This window comes from Maylandia zebra, linkage group LG18 (assembly GCF_041146795.1).
Source record: "Maylandia zebra isolate NMK-2024a linkage group LG18, Mzebra_GT3a, whole genome shotgun sequence".
NCBI lineage: Eukaryota > Metazoa > Chordata > Actinopteri > Cichliformes > Cichlidae > Maylandia > Maylandia zebra.
This window is the reverse complement of record NC_135184.1, coordinates 21,988,521-22,000,695: the sequence shown is the minus strand read 5'-3', so window position 1 is coordinate 22,000,695 and position 12,175 is coordinate 21,988,521. Positions and strand designations below refer to the sequence as shown.

Here is a 12,175-nt window from a genome sequence, read left to right as displayed (position 1 = left end):
TTTTACTTAATTTTCAGTGATATATAAAAAAAACAAACTAACTAAAATGTTCCTGCATGTCGAGTTCAGAAGTTGCAGGGGAAAAGGAATGGCATGGCTACTTCCTTTTGTCAAACAGAAATTACAAGTTGATAGCATGGGCCAGTGTCTAACTCACTAAAATAGCCTGGCTGGTGTTTTTCATCAGTTGTACCTTGGTGGGTATGTAAACACAACTTGTTTTGCGACTTTCTAGAGAAAACCTCAACCGGTTTGAGGGGGAAATAAAAAAAAAAAACCCCAAGAAACATCTGTGCTGGCCTTTACGAGAAAACTCATCCATCCACTTTGTGGTCTCTCTCTCTCTCTCTCACACACACACACACACACACACACACACACACACACACACACACACACACACACACACACACACACACACACACACACACACACACACACCATGCCCTGCACGCATGCAACTCAAGCACACACCTGTATGTGATTATCCATGGGACTGGTTATGTTGCTGTCTTTTAAATACACAGTCAAGGCAACATGAGGTTTTCAGTAGACCTAATATTTCTTTTCAGTGTTGCAAAAAATCCCCCAAAAATTACAACCAAATTGTTTACTTGCCCAAAGGAAATGACCATCCACGCTCAGAACTGCTTTGTTAAAGACACATGCACTTAGATGGGTAAATGCAGAAAGGGCATAAACCCAGTTCTAGCTTTTTTTGCAGCGTGAGCGCTCAGTCAGTGTGAGCACATCAACCTCATTGTGACAAAACCAGTTTTATGTCACAGATTCAGTGCAAAGCTCCTACAATACACCTGGGGAAAGTTGGTGCACGTATTCGCATGGAAGTGATCGTATCGCTGCTCTGTGCCAAACATCAAACGTTCTTTGGTCTGTTGCCTTTTTAGAAGTAGGACAAAGGGAATTGAGGAAATGCGACGTTAAAGTTGTACGGTATGGTGCAAGAAAGAAAAAAAGGGCTATATTTAGAGTGGAACTCCATTTTCCTAACCCCAAAGCGTATACCCTCCTTACCACCTACTCTTTCCTGGGCCCTTTCTTCTTCTTCTAGTCACAGGCTCTAAAGGCTTTGTAAATGGGTTACCCCCATGCAGCCACCCACGCATCAGGTACAGTATCAAAACCTGGGGCATCCTGTTATGACTTCTGGTTTCCTGTTTCCTGTAAAAAATACAGCCCCCCCTCTCCTAACACACACACAAACACAGTCTTTCATGCAGCAAACAGAGCAAAACTCTGATCAGCTGCTAACACACCATTTCAAATAGATTAGTTTGAGCTCTTGTACTTGTAATCCTGTTTCAAGAATTTGGGAAAGTATTTAGTAAGACACACACACAAAAAAACAAAAACAAAAACCGAACATCACACTGCTGATTAGATTCACTGACAGAAGATTCATCCAGATTTTTAGTGGGATTTTTTTGTGTGACACAGCATCATAGCTGTAGCCAACTGAAATATATAAAGTGGTAGTATTTTGATGAAGAATTACACCTTTTGAGCAGCTGTCTTACACTATTATTCTCTTCTAATTTGTTTTTATTTCACGTATACGTCCTCTCATTTCACATGCCACAGAGAGGAAGACGTACAAGTGTCAGGGGACCACTGAAACAGGAATAACAGCAGTGTGTGTGAATGTGTGTGTGCGCTTGTGTGTGAACTGCAGGTCCCCATTTGCCAAAATAACACTGTTTGTGACACACACCATGCTGGCAGTGCACATCTCCCACCAAGATACCTGAGCATCTCTCAACAGGGGTCAGCCCCATCACTCTTAATGAGCAGAAATCATTCTACCTTCCTGCGGTGGCTCAAGCCTGCCATGCTGACTGCTCACCGACGGCGTGAATGGTTAATTGTCGTTGGCACACGCTCCCCTCCCCATTTTTCTGAGATGTTTGCTCGTGCTGAAACTGATTTTTAGCGCCAGCATTTCTAGTGAGAGGTATCTTTCATGTTTTCAACTGCAACGGCCTTTTTAGTATCTGACGCAAGCTAAAAAAACACTGCAATGTTTGGTAAAAGCCTTCATGCTGCACTCGTTTCCTTATTTTTGTAAGAAAGAGAGAGGAGCACAATGTCATCCTGTTCTTTTTCCTAATTTTTAGCTCATCATCCCCTCCCCCTTTCTTGCAGATTGGAATTCATTAGCAATCAAAGAGCCACTGACAAACGCCCAAGCTTAATTACCCTCTCATTTGCATATTTGCATATTAATGACTGCAGATTTTGCTGTTTTTATGCTGCATTAGTCCCCCTCCCGTCAACACTTAGCCACCCCGCATACTGCAACACTGTATCGTTCTCACACCTCAGTGTCTTACATTTTAATCCTGCAAGTTGACACCCAATTAAGAGAAGGCGCTTAATCAACACTAGATAGGTTTTCATTGTCCGTGCAAAATAAGAGGGAAGGAAGGGGGGATTTTTTTTCCTTCTTCACCTGGTAGTGGCTCAGGTCAATATCAAGCTTAAGCTTTATTCAATTATGCAAACGTTAACTTGGTAGCAGAAGTGCCCTCACAATGCATCTCTCAGCCCAGATATATTTAGATATGAAGACTACTATATCTTATACTTTATTTTTTAGTATTTGTTCAGGAGGTCCTCAGTTCTATGCACCCAATATGCTTCCCCCTTCTGGTAAAACAAGTGTAAGACAGATGTGATATTTCAGTAAATGAAGCCATCATGCTTGGAAGTCACAGTGCATACCATTTATTCATCTCCAAAGCATTGTGATTTATCAAGTTTCTGAAGAATTTACCCCAAACTATGTTTTTAAACTGGTGGTGACAGGACACAAAGTCAAAATGCCCTAACGCAGGATGCACATGGCCAATCCACATCCTGTTGTTTACATTAGAGGGTATACAAAAAAAATGATAATTTGTTTAAGCTGACAATGCCCATTGAGCCATGATGGAGTTCATTCAAGGGATAAAAGCAGCCTTCTTAAAAGTAGAATCTGCCCAGGGCTGAATTTCCAGGATTTGCAAAGGAAGTCTTTTACTAAACATACGAAACCTGCAGAAGGAAAATTCAGAGATGTTTAACTTTAAAAACAAAACATAACCCTATAACGGAGAGGCAACAGAGAACAGACTATTTTTAACGTTTGTAAAAACACTTTTTTATTATTTTTGGCTTTGACATGAGGGTCATGCTGTAAAGCATGAAACATTGTGCTTCACCTCAAGACATCTGAAAATTAGTAGAAATCTCCCATGTTAAGAAAAGCAAGAAACTTCAGAAACATCTCAGATGCGCGCAACCTGTTCAGTAAAATAAGCTAATCCTTACATTTCTCAGTGTATTTGCATAACAGACATATAAAGAAACTCATAAGTATATTTTTCTGTAGACACACAAAGCCTAGCCATGATTGTAATAACTGGGATTGGCATACTTGTACTGTAATGCCGTTTTCAAACATGCACTGCAGCCCTTAATTGGACATTACCCAGTGGAGCCGCATGCAAGGGAGACCATACAGAGTAACTGGGTGAGTATCCACACTGGATTCTTTCAACATTTTCCAGTGCATGTGTGAAAACAGCGTAAGCCTCAGAGCACTTCAGAAAATTTCAGACAAGAAAGCTGGAAAACTGCATTGGATTTAGGGGGGCTGGGGATGAAATTACAAATATTGGTTATTTCTTTTGTTCTGTTTTATGAACCTTTTCAAGCAAGTCTTTTACAATTCTATACAGTATATGTACGATCTGCTGTATGTCAAAAAGCTACTGGGGGCAAAATAAAAAATAAAAAAAAATAATAGTGCATCAGTGGCCCAGATATGTGGCTTAATGAGTCAAAATCCTGAACCGAATAAATCTCTAATACTCTATGCTGTCAACACTTCCAACAATCATTTGTGTGTGTTTTTTTTAAATATCTATCCTGGGATGTGAATTATGTGATAAAATATCATAGAGCTGATTTGAAGATGAAGCTTTTACGGATCCACCTGAGGGAGGATGTGTCACACAAGGTGTATACAGTATATCTGAATGTACAGTTTTAGGCAGCAGTGTCTTCATGTTTTTACATAATGTCTGAGTGAATATACATAGCTCAATCTGCAGTGCGTGTGGGAGTGCTGGGTTGGTTCAGTCCCATTGTTTTACAAAGCCACCCAGCGAAATCCACCTCCTCTGCTTCAGACCGCTTGATAAACGTGTGGTTCTGAAAAAGCACAAATATTAACAACACACTAACTCAGCTGACTAAATATATAGTTGCTATCAAGTTAAACAGCACTGCCGGTTTAGTTGAGAAGTTTTTTACTATAAAAATGACAGTGATTTAGGCCTGTCACATATTTCACTTTGTGATAATCTGTTTAAAAAAAATAGGGAACTTAAAGTCAAACTGACACTTACCATTAACATTTTTAAGTCAGCCCTGTCTGCTGGATTTTTGATGAGACTGGACACAAAGAAGATCAAGATAATCCATCAAGTTAGTAAACATGTAATCCAATGTTATGTCACTATTACTTGTCATGCTACTTGACGCTTAACATGTGTAAGTGAGGAAAGGTGAGCAATATGTTGAGTTTTAAAATGTCCTACCACTTGGTCACAAAATCCTGAAAATCAGGGGTGAATACTCCATGGGGTAGTTTAGGCGGTGGCTGAAAGTTAAAAGAAAATGTTGTAGTATAAACAGCAGAAAGTGACTCATTCGTGATTTTACGTGGTTGACAATAAATGCTGCTTTGGATAACTTCTTATAATCTTACCTCATTGACAATGTAGTCTAGTAGTTCAAAGATAGCCATTACTGGACCGTGGCCTGGGGAAGTCAGTTTAACAAAACAAGTGAGAACTCAATCAGAAAAAAACCTTCAATTAAAAACATGGCAAACATTCCTTTGGGGCATCGAGCAATCACGGAGCTGACAGGTTCATAAATCAGAGTGTCTAATTCACTGATATCAGCAAGTTACGTGATTTCTCATGTGGAAACTTGGACCAGTCTGCATGCAAGGTTTGCCTACTGCACTTTCAGCCAGCCACCTGAAACACACACAGATGATTGTGTAGCTTACCACTAACAGGTCTACCCGGAGGTTTGGGTCTAGGGGATGTGCTGTGGGTCTGTCCCTGTGTATCATCCAAGATCGGTCGTCCAAATATGGCCTCCAGCTCCTTAGCATCTGGAGGGGGGATGGGAAAGCGTCCAACTGACAGCTCTACAAGGGACAAGCCCATACTCCACACATCAGACTGCACAGAGTAATGAGTCCCCTGCAATCTCTCAGGCTAGACATCAAACATAAACAACACACAAAACAATCATCAGTTCTTTATTATAGTAATATGGAACTGTTGAACACTGTTCAAACAGCTGAAGCATTAATCTCAAGTTAAATATGTATCAGTGGATAAATCTCTTCATCAAAATTAGCACAAAAGAATCCTGTTATTCAAGTTACCGACCTAAAATGAGTTAAAAAGATTCTCACATTACATGAACATTGATGCGAAACAAACTTGTCCACAGGTTTCATAAACAGACCCAAACATACCGACATGTAGGATCTTGTTCCAACAAAGGAATTGGCCATTGAGTCTATGAGCTGCCCGCTCACACCAAAGTCACACAGCTTGATCTCCCCGCGTGAGTTTACCAGGATGTTTGAGGGTTTCACATCTGAGATAAAAAGGACATTTTATTACTTATAAAATTACATGAAAATGTTATCCAACTGAATCTCTATACTATGGATGTCAAACAGCCTGAGGCCCAGAATCAGCCCACCAAAGGATGCACTAAGATCCTCTGGATTAGAGCAGGGCGATATGACCGAAAATATTCATCATGATATACATTTGAAAATTTGCGATAACGATATAACTCACGATATATTTGACACTAGACAAAATACTTTACAACTCCACAACTTTATTAGTGCATAAAAAGCTCATCGATGTATTTTCACTTCAACAAGCAGCTGTTTTTTAAGTGCATTAAAGTTATATAAAAATTTTACAGTGCAAATGCAAATTCCTTGCTGACAGTTTAACCAAAAGGCATTTCCAGTGGGAATTGGCCGACATATCCTCAGCATAACCATGTATAATATCCACAAAACTTAAAAAGAAGTTATACACAAACAATACGGTAATATAGAGATTGAAAATGTGACGTCATTCAGGGGTAAAATCGCAAAGAATTCTGGGAACTCGTGGCAAGAGGTACTAGCGCACGCAGGCTTTCAATTGAAATCAGTTATACAGCAATAAAAAGAAACACAAAAAATGGCAAGAAGCTGTTGTGTTATTAACTGCAATAGCCGGTCGCATGACAGCCACGGGAAGCCGACGGGTAAAGAGATCGGTTGTTATCAGATTACGTCGTTGAAGAGAAATTGTTCGAGCCATGTTTCCGAAGTAACAAAGAGGCGACTGGATTGCAGCCATTCAAAGACAAAATATAACGTCCCAGAACCCTCCAGCTCACAGGTTAGTCTGCTCCAAGCATTTCCACAAAGGTCAGTCTGCTGTTGTAGTTAATGCGTCATTTTTCTTAACATAATTGGTGATATAGGTTACAAGCAAGTCTGGCGTTGAACAGAAATTGTCGCGCTATGCTCCTTTGTTTATTGTGCATAAATAGTAAATTGTTCTGACACAATATTGTGTTTCGCTTCTGTTATTACCATGGTACACTGACAAAAACATATACTTTTATTCACAGGGTAAAACAGTTTTGTATCACTAATTGCCCAGTACGATTACAGCATACAATATTATTGTCACTGCTACATTTCTGTAATGCTGCCAGAAATTATTTCCACTACTAATTAATTACCATTGAGCTCAAAGGTCCTATTAATAAATGGTTAATGAATGTGTATTTATGAAGACGATTTGTGAGACTGGTAAACTTATGATACGTACGATGGTCTTTCGTTCTACACGGTGCATTTCAAAGTCCTGTACCCATCCGTCGGTAAACTGTACCTGGGCTTGTTGCTGTGACCTGAAGTTACTAAACTTCATGAGTGCATGCACTCACTCCAAGAACCGTATGATTATAAATATGAGCGTGGTGAAAGTTGGGCAGCACGCTAACGTATTTTGTCCCTCTGTGTGCTCGTAAGGGTCTGACCCTTTCACTGGTTTGATTTTTTTCCTCGTATCTTTTCTTTGACTTTTCATCAAGTCTGTCTTTGTACGGACCGGCATTGTTCTCCTTCGTTTTGTACATACCTTTTTGGGGGGCAAAGAAAAAGCAAGAATTTATTGGAACCGAAGAATGAACGTTTTGCGGTGCTGCAAATGCTTGCATTTGATGCAGGTACTTGGATTGTTTTGCCACGAGTTCCCGGCATGCAATGCGCGAAAGTCACGTGGTCTGTCAATCTCTATTATGTTGAAGCACAGTACGTATCACTCTGCGAGGCGCCTGCCTACGATAGCCGTAATGGTCCGACAATCCATCAAGCGGTGCGGGTTCGTGGCTTAGCAAAGTCGTACTAAAACATTTGATAGATTTTCGAGCGCCGTGTACCACATAAAATCGTTTCGAGGTCAGTAAAAACAACCAGAATTCATACATAAGGCGCACGGGATTATAAGGGGATCTGTCGATTTTCAGAAAAATCAAAGGATTGATTTTAAGTGTGCCGTATTTTCCAAAAAACACGGTAATAACGACGGAAAGCTAGCATGCTCTACCAAAAATAGTGTTTTGTTCTGTATCTGACGGACGAAAGCCAAACCAGTTCCACCACTGAAGTTGCAGCATTTTTACAAACCAATTCTGGTTCATCCGTTTCATTCAACGATTGGCTTTCGCCCTTCTCATTCTCCATCGCCGCCATGTGCGTATGAAAACAAAGGCACTGCGCATGCGCGTTTTACCCATATTCTATCGCGATATTTCATTTTCTTATCGTTGCCCAACATTACACCGGTATTACCGTGAATGGTATGATATGGTCCAGCCCTTCTCTGGATGGCTTTGCAAAGTGTCAAAGTTGTAGTAAAATCATAAATATCCTCATTTTTTTTCAACAAGCCACACTGCTTTTCTGGGAAAAATGATGAAAGTTTTAATACCCAAATGAATCTGTATGGAAAATATTACTATCCCAACAACTTGTTTCAGTCAAAAAGAGTAAAACCCTATAGTTTAGTTCCAAAAAATGTATATAGCAAGTTTAATTTATTTTAATAATGAACGGGGTCTAGAAGGAGTTGGGAACAAACATACACGCACACAATGATCGTTATAGTAAGATGTTATTATGCAGTTCTTTTACTAATCTGGCCCACTTGAGATCAAACTAGGCTGTAAATAGAAACTGCTCCACATCCTACTTGCAGATGAAACTCATTTATTCAAGATACAATCATAAACTTAATGAAAATGCTGATACCTCTATGCATGATTTGATGTTTTTCTCTTAGGTAGGCAAGGCCTCTCAAAACCTGTTTCAAAGCGGAGAAAAATTAAGGAAGTCAATGACGCTAAACAGGCTTGATGCTACAGAAAACAATATGACAGAACTCATCCTGAACTAAGGCTACGTTCACACTGCAGGTCTTAATGCTCAATTCCGATTTTTTGATCAAATCCAATTTTTTTGTCTGCTCGTTCACGCTACAAATAAAATGCGACAGCAAACGCGCTCTACTGTGAACGCTCAAAGCGGCCCGCATGCGCAAAAGAAGATGTCACACACAACGCGCTCTGTTTAGACCCAGAGCAACAGTATTGTTTGACTGATGGCCCTTAATATAAAGACTTCGGACTTCACGTTTCCCAATTTTTGCTTTAAGTTATTTTGTTATTTACATAATAATGTAAATAACCTAATAATGATCCTTATTGCTGTTTAAGAGAGGAGCGGTGCTTCAAAGGATAGTTGCAGATTTCTGTCAGAATCTGCAGATTATACAGTACAAATAAAATGTTTACGTTGTCTTCCCAACAGTTTCACTGACATCTACACTGGATGGCCAGGAAGCGTTCGCGATGTCTTCTCTGGCGCTGATAATTGGCTTCAGTCTTGTGTCGGTGACGTAAAAGGCGGAGTTAATGCGACTTGACCGTTCAAACAGCAGTCACTTTCTAAAACATCAGATATGTATCGGATTCAGTACCACATACGAAAGTGACCCAGATCGGATTTGAAAATATCGGATTTGCGCCGTTCACACTGTCATACCATGATCGGATATGGGTCGCATAGGGTCAAAAAAAATCGGATTTGATGCACTTTCGCCTGCAGTGTGAACGTAGCCTAAGAGTGACAAGTGTTTAGATGCACTTGTGCAAAGCAAGTATGGTTATTTTGATCCTAATCTCAATACAAATCATAACATAACTATGACAGAACGTGATTGTTTGGTTGTTTGTTTGTTTTTAAACACCTCAATTAATTAAATTAAAACACTACATTGTTTCATTAATGTCTACCACTTACTACCACATTAGAACATGACAGCAAAAAATAATATACTTACAGCAATGCTGACTTTGCCCAGAATCTCTTCAGGAATCCGCTTTGCTTCTTTCATCACCTGGTCCAGAGAGCCACCATCCTACACCAGAGAGATTACAGCAACTTATGATACGAGTGCTAAAATAACAGAAGGCAGCCTGAAGACCTTATTCAGAAAGACCCTATTCAGAAAGTAAATGAAAATGCCAACAGATTGATTCTTAAAAACAGTTACGCAAAAGTAATAACAGACCTGCGTCTGTAAGGGGCTGATGATGAAAATGAGGTGGAATTCAATTGAAGATTGAACTGAGATGTACATTGAGACTGGCAAGAATTGGCAGGATTAGGAACAAGTATATCAGATGGAGAGTGTATATCTTGGGACAAGGAAGAAGGCACTGTCAGGTGCAAAGAAGAACTCAAGGCGACTAATGTAGCCAGTGACTGGCTAGATTATTCTATCCTTTTTGTGAATACTGTAAAGAATTAACACAGTTTGTGTACCTCATTAACCCACTTCCAACAAATTACTGCTGCATATGCATACATGCATATACACACACCCACACCCACCAGATTAATTCAATTACAAAGACATTGGGCAAAATGGATAGGGATTTTAGACAACATCATTTGATTGTTTGGGTAAAAAACACTTTTTAATCCAGTTGTCCTCTCTATAAATCTTCAGCAACAGATAAGAGAAAAGATGATATCTTTGTTGGGATCAAAACACTACTGGAATACAATTTTTTTTAATTCTTACCATGTGTTCCATGCAGATGCTGATTTCTCCATCGCTGTAAAAAGCTCCATAGAAACCCACAATGTAGGGAGAATTACACTCGTGTAGTACCTGAAGCTCTCTGATGATCTGGTTTCTTATTGCAGGTTTTATTTCTAAATGTATGAGCTAAACACAGAAGAAAGGTGTTATATTAAATGGGTATCAAAGGGTGAACACTAATACCAGAAAGATCAACTCAAGTATAAAAGACCCAGCAGCTTTTTGTTTTATAATTGCAAAAGCTCACTTTTCTGGCCATGATTATGCCTGAAGGTTTGTGGCACTCCTTGTTGACCACTCCTCCGTTGCCTGCACCCAGCTCACAGATACGATGGAAGTCATCATCTTTCAGCTCGCCAACCTTGGCCTTCTGGGTAAGGAAAGCTTCTAATCTTTTCTTTTGTTGTTCATCCAGGTCCAGCTCCTCCAGTATTTTCTTCAGCGCTTCTAAATTGGCCCTGATAAAATTAAGAGACAGTTTAGAATAACATATTTTCAAACAACTGCAAAATTTTAACTCAGCAGGTCAACTTACTCAGATGTAATCTCTGTATTCATGGAGGTGGATAATCCATCACTAGCAGGAGCAATGTTTAAGGGCACTGGTCTCTTTTTAGGAGCCATGTTTATTTGAGGGTAAAATATGAACTTGGACTGAGTGACACTTTCCTCTACAGCTACAGATGATAAGATCCTGTAATCTATATGATTTAGAAATTGCTGACAAGGTAAGGGGCCTGTGATTAGCACGTGCAACTTTGGGAGGTTAGATAATAGACAAACACTGTCTTGTAGACTAGATGCTATCTACTTGACGTTTTCTGTTTAGCTGTTACCAGGTAGGACAGTTAACCTGGCTAAACTTACTTAATTTGTGTCTTCAAATCAACGCCGGCTTAACCTGTGACTCAGCTTAAATCTAATTTACTACAAGAGCGACACATCAAATTATGAATACAAATACGGTAATATAACACCAGTCTTAGCTAGCTAGGTTAGTGTTAGATGAGTAGACGTAGCACGACAACTAGCATAATGGTCACCGCACTTGCACCAAAATGTAAATGTCCAATTAATCGAGGATTAACTAGCTACAACGTAAAGGCAAAAAAAAGATTTTCAAAGCTAAAGCCATAACTATCAGCACATACACGTTAGCTAGCTATCTAACTAACTTCATCTGCTAGCTGTTGCGTGACAGCCGCACATTTCACGCGAGTCGAAAGCAAGCGGATGTTTGTTCACTTTTCTTCCGGTGACTTCCCCCTTTGTTTAAGTTAGAAACATTAGCTTAACTGGCTGTTTTATCCCAATATCTTCTTTCAGCGGGGTAGGTGTGTTATTGCTGTAGACACCGGGGTCTAGTGTCTTCAGCAGGGACGATCACGGGGGCGCGGTGCAGTCAAGACTGAGCCTTAAGTAGTCCAGAGTAGCAATCTCGCGATATTTTAGACAGCTGCGCGAGCAGCAGTATGAACCATCGACGGTATGAACGCTGACTTATATAGATACTTAATGCTTCCAACAGATACCAAAGCATACGTAAACAGATGGCCGAATGAAATGAAACTCTTTAGTAAAAAAGGAAAAATAAAAATAATTAAACAAAACCCGTAAATTAGTCTCGTTATTTGATCATTTAAATTTAATTCGATTTTTAAAAAACGTATTTTATTTTATCGCTCTACTTGTGTATTTACATTACATTTTTTAAAACGTGCAACCTTTTGTACAAAGGACTTTAGCGAATACATGCTGTGAGGGCCTTTTGTTTTGTAAAATGGGAAATAACAAAGTTGTAAAAAATATTGTAAAATAATAAAAAAACAAAAGATTTAAAGTTCATTCTATTTGTTAACCTGCCTTCAAAGACATATGGATCTATCTTTGAAGGC

General features: G+C 39.5%; 1 protein-coding gene across 1 annotated transcript; it reads right to left on the bottom strand.

The window, feature by feature from the left end:
* Positions 1–2,729: 2,729 nt before the first annotated feature.
* map2k2b (mitogen-activated protein kinase kinase 2b) lies at positions 2,730–11,708 on the bottom strand. Its single transcript, XM_004542501.6, has 11 exons — positions 10,816–11,708; positions 10,528–10,738; positions 10,260–10,406; positions 9,513–9,590; positions 8,423–8,474; positions 5,564–5,688; positions 5,084–5,297; positions 4,775–4,827; positions 4,605–4,666; positions 4,413–4,458; positions 2,730–4,215 (listed from the first exon to the last, which is right to left on the bottom strand). The coding sequence occupies exons 1-11, from the start codon at positions 10,902–10,904 to the stop codon at positions 4,105–4,107; spliced, it is 1,188 nt and encodes a 395-aa protein (XP_004542558.1). The 5' UTR covers positions 10,905–11,708; the 3' UTR covers positions 2,730–4,104.
* Between the last annotated feature and the right edge of the window lie 467 nt (positions 11,709–12,175).

Bases quoted from the DNA above. Each gene is read 5' to 3' on its own strand.
- map2k2b (XM_004542501.6), bottom strand. From the start codon at position 10,904: ATGGCTCCTAAAAAGAGACCAGTGCCCTTAAACATTGCTCCTGCTAGT. The intron at 10,407-10,527 runs GTGAGCTTTTGC...TTCTGTGTTTAG, and splicing joins GCATAATCATGGCCAGAAAA to CTCATACATTTAGAAATAAA. The intron at 4,828-5,083 runs GTAAGCTACACA...TGACTTCCCCAG, and splicing joins TCCGGGTAGACCTGTTAGTG to GCCACGGTCCAGTAATGGCT.